The sequence below is a fragment of the Equus asinus genome, chromosome 7 (assembly GCF_041296235.1).
Source record: "Equus asinus isolate D_3611 breed Donkey chromosome 7, EquAss-T2T_v2, whole genome shotgun sequence".
NCBI lineage: Eukaryota > Metazoa > Chordata > Mammalia > Perissodactyla > Equidae > Equus > Equus asinus.
The window spans coordinates 104,842,483-104,865,661 of NC_091796.1; the positions used below are offsets into that span (position 1 = coordinate 104,842,483).

At 46.0% G+C, this 23,179-nt stretch overlaps 1 protein-coding gene across 10 annotated transcripts in view; it reads left to right on the forward strand.

The window, feature by feature from the left end:
• EVL (Enah/Vasp-like) overlaps window positions 1-23,179 on the forward strand; it is a 160,334-nt gene that overhangs the window by 78,903 nt on the left and 58,252 nt on the right. For all 10 annotated transcript variants that reach the window (XM_044774313.2, XM_070514314.1, XM_070514312.1 and 7 more), the window contains exon 2: window positions 18,150-18,318. In XM_044774313.2, coding sequence (XP_044630248.1) covers window positions 18,150-18,318 — 169 coding nt within the window. The remainder of the gene's footprint in view (window positions 1-18,149; window positions 18,319-23,179) is intronic.

Genomic DNA, 23,179 nt, shown 5'->3' on the forward strand with positions numbered 1-23,179 from the left:
GAGTGTTCTTTCCAAAGGTGGGGTTACGTTTTAGACATGACTCCCTTCTGCCCTAGACTCCATGAAAGACTGCAGGTGATAGGACAGAGTTTTGTCCTCCGGGATTTTTGGCATTCGCTTGATTGACTCATTACAGCTTTGTGTCTTAGCATAAAATTATAATCCCCCACCTTAAACAGCTTCCAAATTGCTGTTTCACCAATTTTCTTATTTGCTTCTTTCAATCCTGCTATAAAAACCTGTTGGGTAGATCAGGAAGGTGTTCTCTCCTGTTTGGGGATGAGGAAGCCCCACCTCTGAAAGTTGTGGCAGTAGCTCAGCATCGCATGGCTGGGTGAGGAAGGCCTGGAACTGGAACCAACCGGGACGGTTTCGTCCGGTGTTTTTTCCAGGACGCTACACAGGCTCTCTAGAAGCATTTTGTAGTGAGTTATTAAAATTGGCATCACAGTGAGTAGAACTGGTCTGATGCTCCTGGTCAGCAGAAGAGGGCTTTGGTGAGGGAGCATGGCTCTCCCTCGGGGTGGAGTCTTGGCCGCGCTGTTGGAATCACCTCCTCTAGGCCCCAGAGTCTCACAGGGCCAGGGAAACACCCGGTTTTTTTATGGTTGGCTTTGTTCCTGCTCCTGTGCAGCCAGTTTCCTATCATTTTAATAATTTTCCTTTAGCGTTAACGGATTTGTGGAGCACAGCATACTTTCCATTTCAGAGGCGGGTTAACTTCCAAAGTCATTTTGAGTTGTAAATTACACTGTGAAAGCTCGGGCAGTTTACTCTATCCTGTCAACTACTGACTGCAGGAACTGGTGCCGAAAGAAAATGGGGAGGAGACAAAGCAGCTGTTTTCAAGGTCTTTTTAAATTGTGGAATCTTGGAAGTTTCCATCTGGAAAGGGCATTAGAGACCGTCTGCAGTAGGACATTGAGGTTAATGGTGCTTCAGGCATCTCACTCTCCTCTTCAACCAAATTAATTCTCTTTTATCTTTTTTAAGTATTCCTCTAGATTTCTTTGAGGAAAAAAAGTTGTATTGTTTGTGATGATTTTGAAGTCTGAAAACTACCTAGCTCTGAGGTACACAGATGAGGATATTAAGGCCCAGAGTCGGGGCAGGACTTGTCTTTGGTGAATTAATGGCTCAAACAAACCCAGAGGCAGGTTTTCTGTGCTTCCCTTGACCGGGGCAAGGCTCTGGCCTCTCACAGGACTGCGGGAGCAGCGGCAGTGGAGCTGCGAGTACCATGCTATAAAAACTAAACTTTTTGGTTTTCTTCATACTGACATAATGGGGATATAATATCTAGATTCCTAAGTCACATGGTGCCTCTGGTGAGGATACAAAGGGTCTTCGTATCGGGAATACCTATCTTAGCCCCAGCTCTGGCCATCCATCAATCAAGAAATGTTTTCTGAGCCTTTAGCTCTGCACCGGGAGCTGGAGTTCTCTTGAGCGCATGGCAGTGTACGGCGTGCTCTCACTGCATTATTTCATTTAATTCTTACAACAATCCTGGAAGTGGCAAGTATTGCTTCCATTGTTCCCTTTTCATAGAGGAAGAAACCAAGGCAGAGAAGGAGTGAGTACTTGATGGGAAACGTACCTTGCCCCCTGACTGCAGCTTTGTCATTTGGCCCTTACACACCAAGTTAGAGCTGATCTCTGCCTGGAGACGTGGAGACTCTCAGAAATGGAGAGACTACGAGGCACAAGTGCCACACGGTATAGACAATAAGCAGCGTAGACAGGAAAAGCAACAAGACTTGAGAAGTTGAGGCCATCAGGAAAGACTTCCAGGAGGAAGTGGGATCTGGTAAATTCTGAAGGATGGGGTGATTTTAAAAATGGACTGAGCAAGTGTCTCAGCGTCACACAGGGCCTGCTCTAGGTGCCAGGGATACAGAGGTGAACGTGACAGGCAGTCTTGTCCTGGAACTGTGCTGCGAGCAGGGTGAGGAGGGAGAATACAGTCAAGAAATCATAAATAAGAGGTGAGAAAAAGACAGGCTAAAGCAATGCAATAGAGAGTGACTGGGCCACTGCCTTAGCTAATGCTCATAGTGGGGACATTGACTTTGAGACCTCAGTGGTGACAGGGGGCAGCTATGCAAAAATCCGAAGATGAAAACATGAGATGGGGAGCACGCAGGGAGGGACTGCAAGTGTAAAGGCCCCGAGATGGGAACAATTCAGTGGGCTCAAGGGTCGGAAAGAGAACAGGGATCCCGGCTGAAGCTACATGAATAAGGGGAGGGTGAAGGGAGACAAGAGCAGAGAATTAGACAGGCCTTCCCACACGGAGCCTGCGAGCCTGGTGAGGACTGTAGATTTTATTCTTTGTGTCATGGGAAGCCTTTGGAGGGATTCAAGCAAAGAGAAAGACATCTGATAGAGGATAAGAAAAATTACTCTGGCCACTGGGCGGCTAAGGTCTGTAGCGTGATGAGAATGGAGGCAGGAGGACCTCCGGGAGGCTGTTGCAGTCATCCAGTAAGGGGTGGTGGTGGTTTGGACTAGTGATAGAGCAGTTGGTGTAGGTGGGAGGAGTAGCTGGTTTCCAGATGTGCTTTGAAGGTCTAGCCTCCACGACTTCCTGATGGATGCGATGTGACTCTGAAGGAAAGGAATGAATCAAACCTGCGTCAGGTGAACAGTGATTTCCTTTACCACAATGAAGAAGGCTTGCTAGAAGCATCTGGAGTGCTAGCTGGGGATTGGTAGGGTTTTTTGAGCCTGTGCAGAACAGGTTCCCAGTGATTGTAGAACAAGGCTGAACTAAGCAGGCAGCCCCTGATATCAGAGTGCAGCAAGAAAAGCCACATGAAGGAGTGGTATGTCTGAGCCTTTCTGCTGGAGCCAGCCAATGTCAGTCCCTTCCTATGTCTCCGTCTTGTCCTTATCGTGCTTGGTGGTGGTTTTGCTTTGTTTCTAAAGCACTTACCACCTTCTAATGTATTACATAACTTTTTTATTTATTGTTTTTATTCTTTGTCATCTGTCTCCCCCTCTCTGGAATGTCAGTTCCAAGAAGGGAGGGACTTTTGTCTCTTTACTCATGGATGTATCCTCAGTGCCTAAAACATTGCTTGGCAATACACATTTATTAAATTGTTGGATTTGCTTAACTCCTTCTGGTTTATAACACTGGAGATGCCTGGGCTACCAAAGTTCCTGCTCAGTGGAGCTTCCTGCCGTGGCATGTTAGAGAAGAGGCCAGAAAAGCAGACATTCCGCCTGCTCTCAGGTAGTGAAGGCTCCGAGGCCCTCTGCACAGTCGATTGATGGCTGCGTGGGCACAGTAATTCCTGCTTATTCCACTGTCCTGCAGATGCTGAATATGTAAAGACAGAAGTCTCCCATAGCCCAGGTCCACCCCACAGTCCCTCCAGCCCCCACCCTTGCCTCTGCGACGGGTTTGCAAGACCGTCTCTAAGAGCAGCTGGTATTTCCTTTGACATATTCTTGTCCTCACAGACGAGTCAGAGAATCCCGGAAGCTTACAACCGAACAAGCCCTCAGAGAGCATGTTGTCTAGCTACTCTTCCCCTGGCCCATGTAGCCAGATCATTTGGAGAGCTTCCTGAAATTTCTCTATCTTCGTCTATTACAAAGGATCCAATGTGCCTCCAGTTGGGAAACATTACCGTAATGATTCTAGGTTATTCTCACGAGAGCATGTTGTGTTCCTCAAGTGTCCTGGGGCAGAAAATGCTTGGGAACTGTCCAGTGGCTTCACTGTGGTAACTGAATCCAAAAGGAGAAAAATAACAACAGCTGCGCTGTTTTGGAGTGTTACATGCTCAGCGTTATGCTAATTATATTATATGTTGTCTTTTGTCTTCGTCCTCTGAAGTGTTGCATTGTCCTTCCCATCTTACAGATAAGAAAACAAGGCAGCAAAGTTAGGTTACTCGTTCTAGGTCACACTGGTATCACTTCGCAGAGTTGGGATTTGAAGGCAGATCTCTTGTGTTTTCAAAAGCTAAGCTTAGCTGTGGCCTCTTGAAGGAACTTGCCCAAAATCGCAGAGTCAAGGTTAGAATCAAGGCCTCCTAATCTCTGTTATCCTTTGCAGTCTCTGATTTACACTGTTAATACTGGGAGAAACAGTCCTTTGTCCTCCTGTAGTACCTCATGCTTGTCGCTGTCAAGCTTCTATCCTTCACTGTCTCCCCTCCAGCCTAGAGCACTTTGAGGACAAGACGCGGTGTCACTCATTTCTGTCCGTCCCTGTGCCTAGTAAATGGTGTGCGCGTACTCGGATGTGTATTGAGTTGAGCCAAATTGCCACATATGCAGATGATTTAATTGGGGTGTTAGCTGGGGCTCACCCAGGTCTCATTCTCAGGCTGTTGATTTACCCTCGGAGATGAGCATATGGCCCCAATCCTTTGCCCAGCGGATCTCTACTGCTGTCCCGAGGCTGTGTGGGGACCCCTTCCACTGCCACAAGTGATCAGAGTCGCAGACTCAGGGGACACAACATGTATCAGAATGTAAATGTTTTTAAGGTTAGAGGAGCCTGAATGTCCATATGGCCTATCAGATGGCTCCCTAAGAAAAGGGCCACATTGGTGGCCTTGAAAGCAGGTGTGGGAAGTGGGGTGAGACAGGTTCAATCTAAGAAAATCAGACTCTCTCAACAGTTGGTTGGAGTGTTTTTTCCAGTTTCTACTGGACTGCACAGAGAAGTGGGGACCAGCTGTCCAGGCATCTGGGGGGTGGCACTAGAGTGGCGAAAAGGCAAACGTCTTGATTACATGTGTCAGCCGTCTGGTCCTCCCAGCAATGTGGACAGAAGAGAGGATGTCTGGGTTTAATGAGTTTAGGCTTCATTTCTTTAATTCCAACCCTCACAAAATGGGGCTCAAAAGTCACCATTTGAATTTCTGCATGTTAATATATGCAGATCTAATTTACTGTTTTCATTACTGTAGTGTAGCAGTTCTCAAAATGTGGTCAGGAGATCTACCCTTTTAGGGGTCATAAGTCACAACTATATTTATAATAATGCTGAGACATTATTTGCCTTTTTCACTCTTGTCTCACAAGTGCACGGTGGAATTTTCCAGAGGCTACCTGACGTGTGTTGACATTGTCACTGTGACAAGAAATGATATGTGCCCTTTGTGTATTCTTGTGTTTTAAAAAATTCCCAGTTTTAATTTCAAACATGGTAAATATGGATAGACTTAATCTACATAAACAGAAGCTTTTTGACATCCTCAGTAATTTTTATGGGTATAAAGGGGTCCTGAGACGACGAAAGTTTTTAGGACCACTTCTCTAAAACATTGTTATATGACTGCACTTCAAAAAGCGTGCACAGAACTGGTAAGTGCCCTGTTCAAGATGATGACTCCCACTGATAGAGAGAGGGTCCTGGGACTGGAAGAGGATGCAGGGGCTTCTCTTGAACTAAACAGCTTTGTGAGGTAACTTCACATTTCCTAGACTGAGTAGTGGGATCACGGGAACTGACTTCTTATAGGCATGGAATATTTCATAATAAACATTCTAAGTTTAGAAGACAACATTAAACCTGTTTCAAGCCTGTTCCTATTAAGAAAAAATATATGTCACCCTGTGGATGATTTACTGATTTACTAATTGCCAAGGGTTGAAATGCCTCTTGTTAGGCAGCCAACATCATGTGCTGCCTGATGCGGTGAGATAGAATGAGTACCCACGGTCACCAAGGAGTGCTCCTGCTCCTTTCTCTGAATTTAATCACTAGGAAACAATCCAGAACAGGGTCAGCCTGCAAGACAGCCTGAAGCCTTCACACAAAAAAATCAGTATCAGTGAAAAACGAAAAAGTGGCCTCACATTCTAGCTTAAAAGAGAATAAGCAGACAACCCAACCAGATACAGTGCCTGAGTGGATCCTGAATCCATAAAAGCCAAAAAAATTGGGGGAGAATTGGGTAGCTTAATACGGGCTCTGTATTAGATTTATTAGTAAATTATTAATTTTCCTAGATGTAATAATGGTATTTAAGTTATATGTTAAAATGTCCTTATTTTAAATAAATGTGTGCTAAAAACCTTAGGACTGAAGTATCACGATATCTGCAATTTACTTTCAAATGGTTCAGAAAAAAATGACATCGAAAGAGAAAATTCATGTGGTAAAAACGCTTTACTGAGCAGAAAGCCCTGTCTTGCAGCAGAAAGTGAGATCTGTACTCTAGTCCCAGCCCTTCCTCATGCTGGCCCTGGGACGTTGGGAAACTTACTTCCTTCTCTAGGCCTGTTTCCTCCATCTAAAAAAAGTGCTCCTGAATGTTTCTCAGCTCTGACAAGGCTGTGATTCTCAGTCTCTCTATTTCTCAGTCGCTGAATTGGGACATGGTGACAACATCTGTGGTGTGGGTTTCCTCATTCCCCTTGAATACATGTTGAGAGGTGACGGGAGGCCCAGGGTGATGGCTGAAGAGGCTGCGCTCTCCCCTGTGACTTCGCTTTGCCTGAAGTGGTCCATTGCCTCCTGGGCAGGATGATGTATGCCCTTCTCTTGCACCGGTGGCACTTTGTTCACACCTGGAGGCGGCACTCACAGCATTGTGGGCTGTTTGCTTGTGCATGTGTGCCTTCCACTTGAGGACAGAGACCGCATCTTTTCTTCAACAGAGAGTTGCATTTCTTTTAAGTACTAGGCACGAGAATATATTTGGTACATAGTCTGTCCTCAGTAAATGGGATGTTTTCTCGGTTTATTTTTTAAATGAATGCAGGAAGAGAGATAGAGAAAGCAGAGGTAGCCAGATCTCAGGTGAGTCATGCTTCCCCCCACAAAGAATCCTCAGAGGCTGAGATCCCTGGCAAAGAACTAGGCAAACTCAAAAGCAAGCGTTTGTTCAGAGATATTTACTGAGCAATCACTAGATCCCAGTTACTGGGCTACAGAGATGAATAATATTTTTAACAAACCCACCCCAGAAAAACCTGCCTCATGAGAGGAGAGAGAGAAAATAAACAGACCTTCAGTACAGCGATGAGTATGAGAAATGGTAGGAAGAAAAGTTAAGCTGAGTCTTTCCTGTGGGGGTAGGGAATCACTCTGGCAGGAGGTGACACATGAGGAGTGTACGAGGGCAAAGCAGGACTTGAGACCTGTGGGGGATGATGCCCCACAGTGAGGCCTCCCCTCCAGTGGATGAGCCTCAGCACTGGGGTGCTCCACACAGACAGGGCTGACAGCCTGTGTCCTACCTGGACGCCCAAGGCGATGCTCCAGGCCCCGTTGAGGAACCTGCGACCTTGGTTTTCTCCTTAGAGGTTAAAAGACTAAGAGTAATAACAGCTCTGCATGTGGACACAGAAGATGCTTCATACTGATTCCACCTTAATCCTCACCTCATGCAGATTTGCTCTTATTTGAACCAGCATTTTCCTTATTCAAGATAGTATCTTCAGTGCTAGTCCTGTTTAGTAAACTGCACTCCTGTTTATTTCCTCAGTCTTATTCGAGCTCCAACAAACTTTTTTTTTTTCGGTGAGGAAGATTGGCCCTGAGCTAACATCTGTGCCAATCTTCCTCTGTTTTGTATGTGGGATGCCACCACAGCATGGCTTGAAGAGCAGTGTGAGGTCCACACCCAGTATCCAGGCCACTGAAGCAGAGCACACAAACTTAGCTACTATGCCACTGCGCCGGCCCCTCCAACAGACTTTAAAAGCTAATCAAGAAAGATCATTACCCTCATTTTACACAGCATACACTGCCTTCCCTGAGGTCCCGTGGTTAGCAAATGACAGAGCCAGGCCTGGGCATTGCTCAGACTCTGATCTAGTGCTCCCTTTACTTCCCCACACTGTCTCCATGAGTGACAGCATTAATTAGATGTTCATGAGCTGTGTTTCTGGTGTATCTCTGGTCCCTGACAGGCACCAGCCAATCAGACTTTCTCTCTGGCCCTGTCCACCTTGAGAAAGAAAGTGGTCAGAAAAGGGGCAGTCCAGAGACGAACCAAGCTAGCACTGTCACAAGAGCCAATGGAAAAGTGTCAGAAAGGGGACTAAGAGGACAAGCACGAGGGCAAGCCTGTCAGCTCTGGTGGCCAGAAAGTCACTGCTGACCTCAGAGAGATCAGCTGGAGCAGAGTGGTAAGAGGGCCTGAGCTCTGTGGCCTGGGACCTGGGGAGATGGCGTGGTGGCCTCAGGGAGAGAGGAGTGGAGCGTGTTTGTGAGTGGAGGGCAGAGTTCAATATGTGAGTTGAGAACACTGAAGGAGTGAGACCCAGAAGCCACAAGGAGAGGCCTCTAGAGAAAGGAGGAAGAGGACAGGGTCCCAGCCAGTGGTGTCTCTTACTCCCTGGGTGACTCCAAACAAGTTGCTTAATATAAAGGGATAAGTGTAATCACTGCCTCCTAACGACTGTTTTGAGCATCACGTGAAATCACACAGTGTTTGGCCTACAGAAGGCCTACTGCACTAGCAGGAGGTGCGCTTCCGAGAGACTGGAACTCAGCAAAGGCGAGGCCCTGTGTCCTTGTCCCCACTGCTCCTTTCCTTGGTGTTCAGGAGGTAAACACGAGCTCACTCTGTCCTGGAGCACCTGGACAGGTTTTCACAGCCCTTGCTTCTCAGTGTCGGCTGCTCTGCTCCCAGCTGAGAGGCAGCCTTCCAGATGATTCTCAGCCCACTTTTCAAGTTCACTTTTATTGCTTGTATGTTGAAAGTAAACAAGTCAGGACTTTACAAACTGCCTCAGAGACTGGCTCTGTTTCTGCTTGGTTTGGGAACATTTATTTATAGCCACTTCTCTCTGGCCTCCTACTGTTCCCTCACTTACTTATTAATTCCCTCGCCAGCTATTGAGCCCACGCCGCTGAGGTGGAGGTAACATGCTACACCGAGGAGGTTAGGCAAGGGATCTTGATGGCTCAGCCCTGGGCCTGTCCTCAGGAGGCTCACGGTCTCAGGAGGAAGATAACCTCTAAATAACTATCACGAAAGCCTGAAAGTGATCAAAGGCACACAGGGCCTCAGAGTGGGGCGGGGGGCAGAGGCAGACATGAGAGGCACATAGAATGCACTGGATACTGGGCACCTTCATATATCTTGTTTCAGTTAATCGCCATAGGAAAATACTTAAGTTTTATTAGCTCTGTTTTACAGACGAGAATTATTCCTCAGAACCCCCCGTACCATCGGGTACCCATTTTGTAGCTGTCTTATCTGTTTTTCCTGTAGACTTTAATCTCCTTAAGGGCAGAGCATGTCACTTTCATTCCCAGAGCCTAGCAGAGTCCCTTCCTCTTAGTAGCTATTAAGTGAAAGGGAATGAGTGGACAGATGTTTTCTGAAGGCGGTGACTTGACCTGAGCTTGAGAAAAGATAAGATGCAAACCTATAGGTGTCGGAATGAGAAAGCATCTTAGGCAGAGGAAGCATCTTTCTTCTTTAATTCCTTGAGTAATACCAGAAAGTCATTTTAATTAGCCCAAATATCAGAAGGATGCTTTTGCTCTCAGACCTGGCTTTACCACCAGTCTGCTGGTTGGGCTGTGCAGACAGACTGCCCTTTTCCTTACTGATTTCCGCCAGGCAGGGTGTGGACAGCAGCAGTTCCTGGAGAGCAAACAGGGAGGTTTCCTGGGCCAGCAAAGAATCTGCCCTATTGTCTTGGACCTCCAAGGATTAACAGGTGGGAAGGGAACTGTGGCCCAGACCTTTGATCAGCTGAAGGGAAGGAAGCCTGTCTTGAGGAAATAGTCCTTGCCGTGGTGGCACTCACACCCAGCAGAGGGACCTAAAGTGGACAATTGTTGCAGTACCCTGTGGTGGGAGCAGTTATGGTGCTAAGGCACGGATATGCTAACAAGGCTCAGAGGACCATCTCACTCAACCTGGGGCTTCAAGGAGGGCTTTCTGAAGGAGGAACACATGAGCCAGCCCTGCGTGGTTAAGATTTGGCACTCTCACCGCTGCAGCCTGGGTTCATTTCCTGGTCGTGGAACCACACCACCCGTCTGTCAGGTAGTTGTCATACTGTGGTGGCAGCTCACATAGAGAACTATACTAACAGCTAGGATACACAACTATGCGCTGAAGCTTAAGGAAAATATTTTTAATAATAATAATAAATAAAGACTGAACGTATATCTGAAGTCTTCAGGATAAATAGGAGTTACTGGTAAGCTGGGCTGGAAAAAGCATCCCAGGCAGAGCTGGAGCAGAGGGGCCATGGAGAAGAGGGCGTGTGGGGGGTCCTGAGTGTCTCCACCAGGCTAAGCCCAGGGTTGGTGGGTCAGCTGTGAACAGGTAAGTGAGGACCAGCATGTGAGGGGCCACAGGTGCCTGCCAAGGAGCTGGCATTGTGTCCTGTAATAATAGTGAATCGCATTCTTCAGCACTGTTGGGTGCCGGGTATGGCTCCAGGTGCTGACACACCTTAAGTCTTAGAGTTCTCACTACAACTCCGTGAAGAAGGTAACGAAAGAAACAGATGAGGACACTGAGGAAAAGAGAAGCTCAGTATTTGTCTGAGGTCACATGGCTGGTAAGTGGCAGAACTCCCAGCGGGAGAAAGGCACAATCAGATTTGCATTTTATAAAGGTCTTTCTGGTGCTGATGGTGAAAGGTGAGTTGTGGGGGCATGAGACTTGAACCTGGAGGCAGGCAGAATAGCCAGGAGCCTGCAGTGGTGGTCTAGATGACAAATGACACAGCAACAAGGAGAGAGAGAAAGGAACAGATCTGAAAGAAGTTTAAGAAGTACAAGAGATGACAGCCATAGACGGTGAGGCGAAAAGAGGTGTCTGGAACGACTTTCCAATGTCAGACCTGGAGACGGGTTAGGGTCCTGCCGTTCCCCGCAGCAGGCAAAAAGAGTTGTCTGGAACGACTTTCCAATGTCAGACCTGGAGACAGGGTAGGGTCCTGCCGTTCCCTGCAGCAGGGAAACTTTCTGTTTCCAGCACGTTGAGTTTGGAGGTCTCTGAGGTATGTCCAGGTGGAAACGTCTGGGAGTGAGAAATACAGCTCCGTAGGTTAGAAGAAAGTTCAAGATCAGAGGTTCAGCATGATAGGATTTGTCAACATGTTGGTGATCGTGTCAACCCCAGCCACAGGTGAAAGAGCCCATGGAGAGATTTGAAAGTCAGTGTTTCTCGAATTTACTTCGTGGACCCTTTGCATCAGAATCAGCAAGAATATGTGTTAAAATCAGAGACCCAAGCCCCACCTGAGACACACTGAATGAGAATCTCCTAAAGAGGGATTTGAGAATCTCTATTTTAATAGACACCTCTCCTGATTCGTCCGATGCGCACAGTTTTGAGAACCGTGGGCATGGAGTGAAAAGAAAAGGAACTCTAAGTAGTTCACGTTGGGGAACATCAAGATTTAAGGTGGCTTTAAAGTCTGTTTTGGAGCAAGACCCATTGAAGACACAGTGAAAGCCTACTTCGGAAAAAGCTTGCACTCTCACTTCTGTAAATCGTGTCAGGGGATTCTTAGGCTCTTTAAACCTTTCCATGGACCCCAGTGAAAGAACCCCTGATGTAGGCGGTGAGCACAGCAAAACCTATGAAGGAGGCTGTGAAGGACTCACCAGAGAGAAATGGAGAACCAGGAGAATCAGACTGGGGTCAATCAGGAGAGATTTTCAGAATGAGCGTGTCGTCAGCAGTGTTGAGTTCAGGAAGAGAGATCAAGTGATCTGAGAACTGAAAAGCACCCTCTGGAGTTGGAGAGGGCCGAGTCGATAACCTTGTCTGGAGTGTTCGAGTGTGTATTAGGAACTGAGCCGGGCTCCGCTGGGACTCGGGGAGGGAGTGAGTGGTGAGGAAAGGGAGAAACAAGCAGATAGGAGCTGGAGGGAAGAGAAAAGAGCTGGAGGTGGCAGCTCGTATCAGCTGACATCAGCCAAACTCCCATTCAGTGGGTGTTGATTAGGTCCTTACCCCTGGGATGGTAACTGTGGGGAGAGAGGAGCTCCCAGTCAGGTTACTACTCACCCTGGCCTGCCTGGGACTATCCTGGTGTTAGTGCTGAATGTCCTACCTCCCAGGAAACCCCTCAGTCCCAGGCAACCTGGGTTCCTGGTCCTGCTGGGAGACAGGATCTGACAGTGTGGTGAGTTGTTCTGTCTGAAGGGGGTGACGAAGTCAGGGCATTGGGCTGAGCAGGACCACTGTGCCAGTGCTGCAGGAGAGAGGGAGGCGCTGATCCTCATCTTTCCAGTAAGAGATTCAAGCAACAGAGCATGTGGCTCCTAGGCCAACCCCCAGAGGGGCTGAGAAGGCAGCCCGCGTTTCCCAGGCTGGCCCTGGAGCCGAGGTGCCTTCGCAGGCTGCAGCCCCACTCTGCACAGTAGGCCGCCCTCCGAGCTGTGCTTTCCTGGCTCTGCGATCCCAGGCTGTCGTGAGATAGGAGGCTGACGGTAATCTGTAACGGAGGCTTTTATTTGGCAGCTACTCTCTCCCAGAATAAGTGGAGTAGGATTGTAAGTGGAATATTCCCATGGGTGCACAATCATAAATGACTATTCCCAGTTAGTCATTAATTCCACACACATTTATTGGTGTCTACAGCATTCAAGGAACTGGGTTTACCAAGGGAAAAACAACAGAGACCCCGCCTTCAAGGAGCGCACAGCCTCGTGGGGCAGACAGATGCTAATGCAGATGTTGAGAGCAGGACAAACTGCTGATGAGTGCTGTGCCAAGAGGCAGAAATGAGCAAGGTGCTGCAGGAGCCGGTCTCCTGTCTTACAGGTCTAGGTGCTTTACTTTTCTCAAGCTCAACCCTGGACTCAGTTTTCCAGGAAGCATCTTGTAGTTAGCCCTGTTCCTCTCTCTTCCTTTTCTGGCTTTACATCCTTCTGCCCTTTGTGAATTTACACTGCATCCTTCAAGTTGTTGTAGTAAAGGCCTGGAAGATACGTGTAGGGTGGGAAGCAATTCCACGTTGTGCACAGGGAAGAGCATGGCTGGATGGAGTGTCTGTGTTAGCCTTCAAGAAGTTCAGAAACCTCATTCCCGGGCATGTAGGGAATGGTGAAGCCAGAGTCCCGACAGCTGGTGAGGCGGAGTCTGTGCTGGTCCAGAGGCTTCAACAGAGGGAGAGACTGTGGCTGCCTTCACTGTGTGGTGTGCCGCAGGTTTCTTCCCTGTGTGTTAGTTCTCTCTCCAGATGCATGGGTGGTTTCTTATGTCAGGTCCAGGGAGATCCTGATTAGGTTTCACAGGTATATGCAGAAAGTTTGGGGTGTGTTTTGCTTTTTTTCTTTTTAAGTAAGAGATTTCAACAGATACTCAGTAGTGGTCTCTGATGTATCGTCTAAAGGACTGAACTGCGACCAGTGGCAAGGCCTAGACTCGGCCTTGGTCGGGACTGGGCTCTTGGGCAGAGCTGTGAGTACTCAGCGCTGTCTGAGGGACCACCAAGGTTGGACTAGCTTTGTACAGACGAGGAAATTGACCCAGAGTCACACAGTCTTTGTTCTCTAAGCTCCTGACAAAGGGCAGTCCAAAGCTTTGTTAGCTTATGTCTCATGTGCCACTGGGAGGGAAATTACAGGCTTGAATTTTTTACACTGCCCACAAATACCTGTACAAAAGCCAAAATTGACAGTGGAATTGGACTGCTTGTTCTAAAAGAGGCTTCTTCTGGGAGAGAAGCTCTGGCTGTACCTACTGCTCAGAGCAGCTTGTTAGGTCCTCGGGGGAAAACGTCCATCATCCTGGTAGTTCAACACCGTGTAGAAAAAACCAAACAGCGTATTTTGACAGATTTTCCCCAGTAATCAACTGGTTGTTTTGATCATATGAAGGCAGCCTGTCAGAGATGAGCCCTCGTAAGGCTCCGCCTCAGCTTTCCTCTCCAGCTGCGTGTGGCTTGGTGTTCCTTGGAGCCAGAGGACAGTGGGGAGCTCTGAGGCCGTGTCTACACAAGCACAAATTCTATGGGGCCTGTGGCCCATACAGGGGGAGTAGGGAGTCTTTTTTCATTTAGTAAAGGAAATTTTGTGTGTACATGTTCAAAGAAATAGTTCACTCATTCAATAAATTGTATTTTTAAAAAGAAAATATTTGTCTATCAAATTCACTTTCCTCAAACGATAACTGATTTAGACAAACAGCGTTTATGATGCCTGTGGATATGTGTGTAGTACAGAGTTTGCATATTCATCCAGGAAGATGTTGAGAAGACAGTTGAATGAACGGAGCTCAGAGGCAATGTCTAGGCTTGGTAGCTATCGAGATTCTATTAAATCCGAACAAAACAAAAATCCCAAAAGGATAATAAGCAAGATGAATCTTCAGTAGAATAAATGAATATTTTCTTGCTTTTAGGTTTTGTTAGTGATAATAAAATAAGCAGACAGACAAGTGATACTCAAATGGGAAAAAAGAAAACAGGGTTTTTTGGTTAACCACAAGTTCAATTTGAACCTGAAGTGTTAAAAACAACAACTAAAAAAGGAACCTGTGGCAATAATTACAATAAGAAACAGAGTTACTGACATTTAAGCACCCACAGTAGTGGGTGCTTTCTTTCTGTCCTCTCTGTCCGAGCAGCCTTGGGTGGTGTGGCATCCCCAGGTACGCTTCAGCCCCTTTGGGCTTGCAGTTCCTTGCCTACACACTCTGCTTGCCTGCCAGCCTCTGCAGGCTGTTGCCTCCCCCGCCTAGAATCCCACATCCCCTTCCTGAATTCGCTGGGGGCTGAAAGCTCTTCATCTCTGAGCCTACACAGCATTTTCTTCAGAAAGTCTCCCCTGCTTCCTGCAACCCCTCCAGGCAGAGTAAGGGGTGTAGTCATTTGTCCCATTTCCTGAGTAGCTGTGAGCTCACTGAGAGCAGGGACTGTCACATTCATCTCATCACTAAATATTTTCTAACTCACTGGCATCTGTGCCTGTCAGGCTGAAATGGAAGTATCATACCCAGTCGTAGGACCCAGACACTAAGAGAAAATGTGACAAATTGGGACACGCTAGAAGAGAGCACCTGGGATGGCAAGGAGGCTTGTAGCTTTGTCGTATGAATAATGGATGGAAGGACCAAGATATTCCTTCCGTTGTCCACTGGGCTGTCATAGGCTGTCCAGAGCGCCTTTGTAACTCCGGAGGGCAGGAGTGGAATGTAACAGAACAAGGAGGGAGTACCTCACTACTAAAGCCATTTCACAACGATAGGGGCTGCTTTGGAGAGCAGGAAGTTCCCGTCCCTGGCAGTTTTCGTTCAGAGGCTCAGTGTGCACTTAGGGCTGCTTTCAGAGGCATGCTGTATTGACCTGAGAGGGGATTAGGTCCTCTCTAGAGCTCTTTTTAGCCCCGAGATTCTACAGTGAGCATTTATTAGGCGCCTGCTCTGTGCCGGGTTCTGGAGGCACAGCGGAGAATGAGACAAGCATGCCCCTGCCCTCAGGGAACCTGCGCTATATAACAGTGTGTGCTACTTTGGGTCTTTCAAGAAGCAGACACCAAGACCTTGTGGAGGGTGAGAGTGCAAGAGGTCTATCAGGAACATCAGTGAAGGATAGAAGGAGCAGGAGCCGACAGGGAGAGCCTCAGGCCATGGTGCAGGTTTGCTGTCTGCGAAGGAGAAAGCGCAGGAAGGACTGAGGAGGAAGTGTCTCTGACCACACAGCGTACAGGCTGAGGAAGGGGCCTCGAGTGGAGGTTTCCCCCACGGAAGAGCCCCACGTCCAGAAGGAATGGGCCGGCGCTGATAGCCCTGCCGTGTTCAGTCATTGGTGGAGCGCAGGCCTGGAGAAGCATGATCTGTTGCAAACCAGTGGGCATCCAGAGAGGCCGTAGCTGGGACCATTGGTCAGCTCTGCTCCCATAACAGGCTCTCTTGGAGGAGATCTGAAGGGCACACTTCCATGGCTGCTACACAGGATTCTAGAAAGCATCGCCCTATCACACAGTACCTTCCTGGATTTACTCCCCCAGAAACATCCTTCTGTGGTCACATGCCAGCAAGTGGTAAAACTGGGATTTCAGCTCAGATCCCTCTGACTTAATGAAGTCCGTGTTTCTTAACTAATACCATGCTGTGTCTCAGGCTCTCTCCCAGCTCCTGAGACAGCAGCTGGAACACACACCTACTGTCACAGTTAGCAACTTGGTAGCAGTAGCACTAGGTGACACAGCTTAGCCCAGAGCTTGATTTGTCGTCGGTGTATGTTGGGATGGAACTAGGATTTGAACCAAGGTCTCTGTGACTCTATGTACAGTTTACTCTAATTTCTACTAGATTTCATGAGAACAGGGCCCCAATGACTTAGGGCAGGAGCAACTCCTCCAAAGCATATTCTCTTAGAGGATACGTGGTTTCGGGCTCGAAAACTCAGAGTAGGCAAAGCATAGTACTGTTTTGGGTTTTTTTTCTTTTTTCTCCCTGCCAGTATAATATAGCTGTCTTCTGAGAAGACCCGTGCCTGTTTTGATGGTCACTGATTTCCCCTTAAATATTTGTTGAATGAATGATGAACTATGGAAAAAAAAGATGCAGCACAATTGCACAACAAAACCCTTATGATTCACTCCTGGTCCATCTGTCCACAGACAGAACCCTTAACACAAGGCTTGGACAGCTGATGTCAAGCGTACCCTAGCCTCCTAAATCCCAGAGCAGAGCTGAGGGGTCCCCAGCAAGATTGAGACCCAGCAGCATAGGCATTCGGAGTGGGTTTCAGACCCAGCACTGGCACATTAAGTCATTGGCTGGACAATCAAAACGTACGTAGGGATTCAGGTAAAGTAGGTGAGAGAATATGTGTGGAAAGGCTTGTGTATGCGCTATACACAGAATTCTTGTGAAGATTGTAATAATCTGTCCGCTGGATCATCCACCATCCCTGAGTCATCAGAGGGCTGGGTCCAGAGGAAGCTCCACCCTCTGAACACTTTGGAACTGACTACATGGGCCGAGTTGAGGTTTCCAAGTCACTGAGGGCTAATCTCCTAAAAACCACTATTTTCTCACCCGGTGACTATTGACTGGGTATAGGGATCTTTTTCAAATACTTTGTTTACCTGCCTTCTTAAATATGGTAAAGTGAACATGATGTGACTTTTCTCTTGACTGCTGATCTCATCATTATGATTATCTGTTATTGTACATACTTCTGCTACTATATTAATTGGCCCCAAATTGTTGGGCTTCAACTTCTTGTTTCTAATTCTCCAGTTGTGTTTGTATGCCTTCCTTTCTGATAATGGCCGCTCCTCCCTGCTGTTGGTGTGCCTACCTTTAACAACCACATCTTACCTTTTTAATTTGAGAATTCTAATATTCTGGAGACCGAGAAAGTAAACGTTCAAGGTTATTAGGCTGGCGTGTACGTGGAGAGGCCAGTGGGCTCTGAGAGACGTCCTCTGAATACAGTGGCAGGAGTTGTAATGCAGTGATTTTAGTGGTGACTCTTTTCTCTGTGCAGGGACTTACTTTGCTTTTCCCCTGGTTTTCTGTCATAGTCTGAACAGATGAAGTTGCTATCTGCATGTCTTCAGCAAAGTGGGGAGCAGCCATCTCTTTATTTTGATATATATCGCTCTGTTCTCTAGAAGATCACCCAATCATTTTATTGTTGACATAGCTTGTGTGATGCTACCCTATCATAATCTCATAAATTGGGCATTTTCTTGGATGTCGTAAAGAATATTATCTATGTCTTACAAGACATAGTCAGACAGAACTGGTTGGAAATCCCAAATTTAATCACTGAATTATGTGAATTTGTATAAATCTTTCCAAGTCTCTGAGCCACCCTTTCCTCATCTCCAGAATGGGGGTAATAAATAGCTACTACCTAACTTGTGGATCTTAGGTGCTTTATTGCATTGTCTGGTTTAACACAATGTCTAGAATACTGTAGACAGCTGGCAAATTGTAGCTGTAATTCCTTTCTTATTCAAGCGCCTTTTCTCCTGAAGGCAAAGCTGTGAGTCTTTTTCATGCTATCAAAACTTTTTGGCACAAAACCTCTTCTTCACTCCCCAAAGTCTTTAGAGAACGAAAGCTCGTCATGTCACAGAGCAGCCCTTCCATAAACACTTGAGAGCTCTGGCAATTAGAAAGTTCCTTTGTGTCAAGTAGCAGTTGGTCTCTGTTTTAGAAAAGGGCAAAGCCAGCTTCCACTCCTTGTAGCTGAGGCTGACGCTTAAGTTTTCTCTTGCTCTGCAGTGAACAGAGTATCTGCCAAGCCCGGGCTTCTGTGATGGTCTACGATGACACCAGTAAGAAATGGGTACCAATCAAACCTGGCCAGCAGGGATTCAGCCGGATCACCATCTACCACAACACTGCCAGCAACACCTTCAGAGTCGTCGGAGTCAAGCTTCAGGATCAGCAGGTGAGTGCTGGAGTAACAGATTGTACCCACGAACCCGCACCACACACACACAAGTATAGTGAAAAGAGGTCAGAAAAAAATAAGGGCAAGATTTAGAGTCAGAAGGTCTGGGTTCAAATTCCAACTCCATATTCTCGTACTCCGAGGTACGAGACCTTGAGCAAACTATCTTTTCTGAGCTTCATCTTCACATCTGTCATATAGAGACAGTAATCCCCACCCTGCCTACCTCACTATAGTGTTGTCATATTAGAATAAAATAATAGATGTGAAACAGCTTTGAAAAACATATTGTACAAATGTGTTAGTATTCTTCTATGCCTACATATCCATGAGTAATTTGGCTATGAAGATTTTTGGTTCATCAACCCCTTTTGTCTTACTTTGGAGGGAATATCAAGATGATTTGAAGAATTTGGGATCATTTCTCTCCCTAGTAGTACATCCTGGGCTAATCAGATGAGATAATTTGTGAGTCTACCTGGTAAGTACCTGTGCAAACACAAGATAAATCCACCTGTGTCAGGAATAGCCATGCACGCATGACCAAGACGGAGTAGTGTGGTGTGACATGGACGAAAATAGAGATGTGGAGAAAGGAGTTGTGCACTTAACCACAGTGACGTTGGTTAGTGCTTCAGTGCTCTCCCTCCAGCTCTCTTGTTAGAGATTGACAAGGACATTTTTAGCAGGGAAGTTAACAGAGCTGTAGTTTTGGTATTTGTGAAAAACTTCACCTAAATAGCATCTTCTGACATCCTGTGTTGGTGTAGTGTTGGCTAAGTTGAGCAGCAGGTTAGCTGCTATCTCTGCAAGAATCAGCGTGCTAGCATTTAGAAAGGAGAGAACAGAAACTTAAGGCTCTATTTTTAGTATGTTGCTTGTTGAATAGGTTTCTGCGTTAGCCGAAATAGCCCTATTAAGTTTCAGAGTCTTGTGGCTAAAAGGGATATCCCCACTTCAGGACCCCTGGTTAGAAATAGTCTGTCTAACCTGGAACTCTTGGTACCTTCAGGGGGCATCCCTTTCTCTTGCTGATGAGGCTTACTGGTTGGAAGGTTTTTCTAGAAACATTCTAGAAGCTGTTGCCCTGTTCTTCCAATTCATTGATTCTAGCTCTGCCTCTTAGAGACACACTGCCATACATTGCAGGATATAGCACCATTAGCCCCAATTATGGTGACAACCCAAAACATCTCACAAATTTCCATAACCCATGGGCAGAGGCTGGTGTGGCAGGACGACCCTGGTACTTGCCTTTGACATGAGGTTCATTACCTAGTTCAGTTCCTGAATCATAGTGGCTGTTCCCTAAGTGATTTCTTTTATTGTGACAAGTTCTCCATTCCCTTCATGCGTCTTGGCTGTGCTCCAGGGCACAGTAGGAAGATAGCATGGTGTGCTGGAGAGGGCATAGGACTGGAAAACTAGATTGCCTGAAACCAACACGCACCTTGTTCTCAGGAGCCTCAGCACCTCACTGCTCCTTCAGAGGAAACTGCATGCTGGGGCTCATTTGGGAAGAAACCTTTTCCCCATGCAGAGAGGGCCTGGCAGCAGTTCTCAGTGACCTCCTGGATAAATTCAAAGAGGCTGTGTTGACTCTAACTTAGAGATTTCCTGGAATCTGACAGAGTAGTTACCAACACAGCCTTCCACTTGGAATTGCGTGTTCAAGAGACAGGCTTCTAGAATGGGACTGAGACTCCCTCCCCAGGTGGATGGGGCATGTTAGCTGGGAACAGGCGAAGTTCTCAGTAAACCACGGCATTGGAGAAAGTGGCAGGAAGCCTGGTCCATGATAACTTTTATGGACCTCAGGAGAAAAGATGATTTTCACAGGTCTGTTTTCCAGTCAGTATGGATTACGAGGCAAATATTTTGAGAGACAGATTCCTGATTTTATGACCAAATAGGAATATCTTATGTGTTAATGCTCTTTATGGCTTGTGGAGCACTTTTCATGTCTATTATTTCAGTTTCCCAATAATCCCACGAAGATAACGGTACAAGAATTATCACCCCTTTTTGCTAAATAGGTGGATATAAAACCAGGTGAAGGGGCTGGCCCCATGGCATAGTGGTTAAGTTCAGCATGCTCCTCTTTGGTGGCTCAGATTCTGTGGGTTCGGATCCCGGACACTGACCTACACCATTCATCAGCCATTCTGTGTCAGTGACCCACATACAAAATAGAGGAAGATTGGCACAGATGTTAGCTCAGAGCTAATCTTCCTCACCAAGGGAAAACAAAACAAAACAAAACAAAAGTGATCATTTGTGGGGAAGAGGACTGGTAAGTTATAGTATCATTAGACAAGATGTAACCTGAATCTCACGTTGAGGATGGAAAAAAACAGACGATTTTTAGGTGAGAATGAGTTATGGCCACCAGAAATGTTAGCGAGTTCTCAGGCTGAATTAATACAAGTAGAGATCCACAAGGAGGGAGATTATAGTCCTTCTCTGTTCTGCAGTGGTCACACTTCACCAAGAATGTTGGGACCAAACCTGAGTGCTACAAACTGGAATCTCTAAGGAGGAGGGCATCCAAACTGGTGAGAGGTCTGAAAGCTGCATAATAAGTGGAACAATTGAAGGAGTAACGGGATCTTTACTTGGGGAAGAGAAAAACTGAAGGGGGCATGGCCACAGTTTTCAAATCTCTGAAGGGCTGCCGTGTAGAGGAGAAATCTCACTTTTTCTGTATACTCCAGAAAACAGAACTAGGAATACTGCATGAATACTGTAATGAAGAAGATTTGAATGCAGTAAAAGGAAGAACTTTCTTACAAGCATACTGTTGAAAGATGGAATGTATTGCTGTGTGAGCCTATGAGCTAGCTGGCCATTTAGTAAGAATTCTGAGAAGGACATTCCATCATTGGGTGGAGATTTGGGTGAGATGAGACCTCAAAGGCCTTTGCCAACCTGTAGTCTGTGGCTTTTAGATCAAGGTGAGTAAGTGGATCAGGAAGACAGTTCTCCACCATCAGTCTTTTTCTGTAAAGGGCTCTTGAGTATTTTTACTCAGAAGCCTCAGAAACGTGTTGACCAGTATTTGGAGTTGCAAGGCCCTCCTTTAGAAGGACCAGAACAGCACTCCCACTTATTCCTGCACTCCCCAAAATAAGACATGTGCACACTGTCACTGGGGGCTGCTGTGCACAAAGTGTGACCTTTTAAAATAAGCCTATCCTTCAGGAATTGTCCAGATTAGTCCTACCAAAGCTTGGAGAATTATTTTTAAAATAAAGCTAATAAAGACACAGGTTGAAAGTAACAGAGTGGAAAAAAGATAAATCTTATTAACACTGACCAACAGAAACTAGTGTAGCTATGTTGATATTATACAAAATAGACTTTAGGGGAGAAGTCTTACTAAAGATAAAGAAGGACCTTTTTAATGATAACAGGAAGATGTAACAATCCTAAATTTGCATGTATCTAATAATATATCTTCAAAATATATAAAGCAAAAACGGACAGATCTAAAGGGAGAAGTAGACACATCCAGAAGCATAGTTGGAGATTCTAACCATACCTCCAAGAAACTGACTGAACAAGCAGATGGAAATAAGTAAAGACATAGAAAATTTTTATAGCATTATTAACCAACTTGACCTAATTTACATTTATAGAAACTGTGGCCAACAACTATAAAGTATATAGTCCTCTCAAGTGTACATTGAACATTTACCAAAATTGACCATGTGCTAGGCCATAAAGCCAGTTGCAGTAAATTAACAAATATTAAAATCATACAGAGTATTTTCTTTGACCACAGAGGAATTAAGCCATACATCAGTAACAGAAGGATAACTAGAAAATCTCCAGATGTTTGGAAATTAAGCAGTACACTACTAAATAAGCCATGGGACCAAAAAAAAAATCACAATGTAAATTAGTAAGTATTTTGAATGGAAGAATTATGGAAATGCAGTATAGCAAATCTTGGGGGATGCAGCTAAGGCAGTACTTATAGGGAAATTTATAGCTATAAATCCATATTTTAGGTAAAGGATGATTGAAAATCAGTGGTCTAAGTTTCTATCTCAAGCAGTTAGAAAAAACAAAAGCAAATTAAACCCAACAGAAGTAGCAGGAAAAAATGAAAACAAAAACTAAAATCTAATGAAATAGCAGACACACAATAGAGAAAAACAAAATGTTTTGGTTCTTTGAAAAAAGAGTCTAGATAGACCCATACATGTATGGTCACTTGATTTATGACAAAGGCACCCTTGCTTTCGGTGAGGAAAAGATGACCTTTCAACAAATGATCCCAGAATAATCAGATATCAATATGAAAAAAATCTTTTAAAGTTAAGAAATTTTCTTGGGGCTGGCCCAGTGGTTTAGTGGTTAAGCTTGTGTGTTCTGCTTCGGCAGCCTGGGGTTCACAGGTTCAGATCCCAGGTACGGACCAACATACCACTCATCAAGCCTTGCTGAGGTGGCATCACACGTACAAAATAGAGGAAGATTGGCACAGATGTTAGCTCAGGGACAATCTTACTCACCAAAAAAAAAAAAATTTCTTTATCAAAAGACACCATTAAGGGCTGACCCAGTGGCGTAGTGGTTAAGTTCACACGCTCTGCTTTGGCGGCCTGGGGTTTTCAGGTTCGGATCCTGGGCACAGACCTACACACCACTCGTTAAGCCATGCTGTGGCGGCATCCCACATCCAAAATAGAGGAAGATTGGCACAGGTGTTAGCCCAAGGCCAATCTTCCTTACCAAAAAAAAAAAATTAAATACTTATAAATGCAATAACATGGATGAATCTCACAGACAGGATATTGAGTGAAAGAAGCCAGAAACAGAAGAGTACATACCATTGAATCCATTTCTGTGT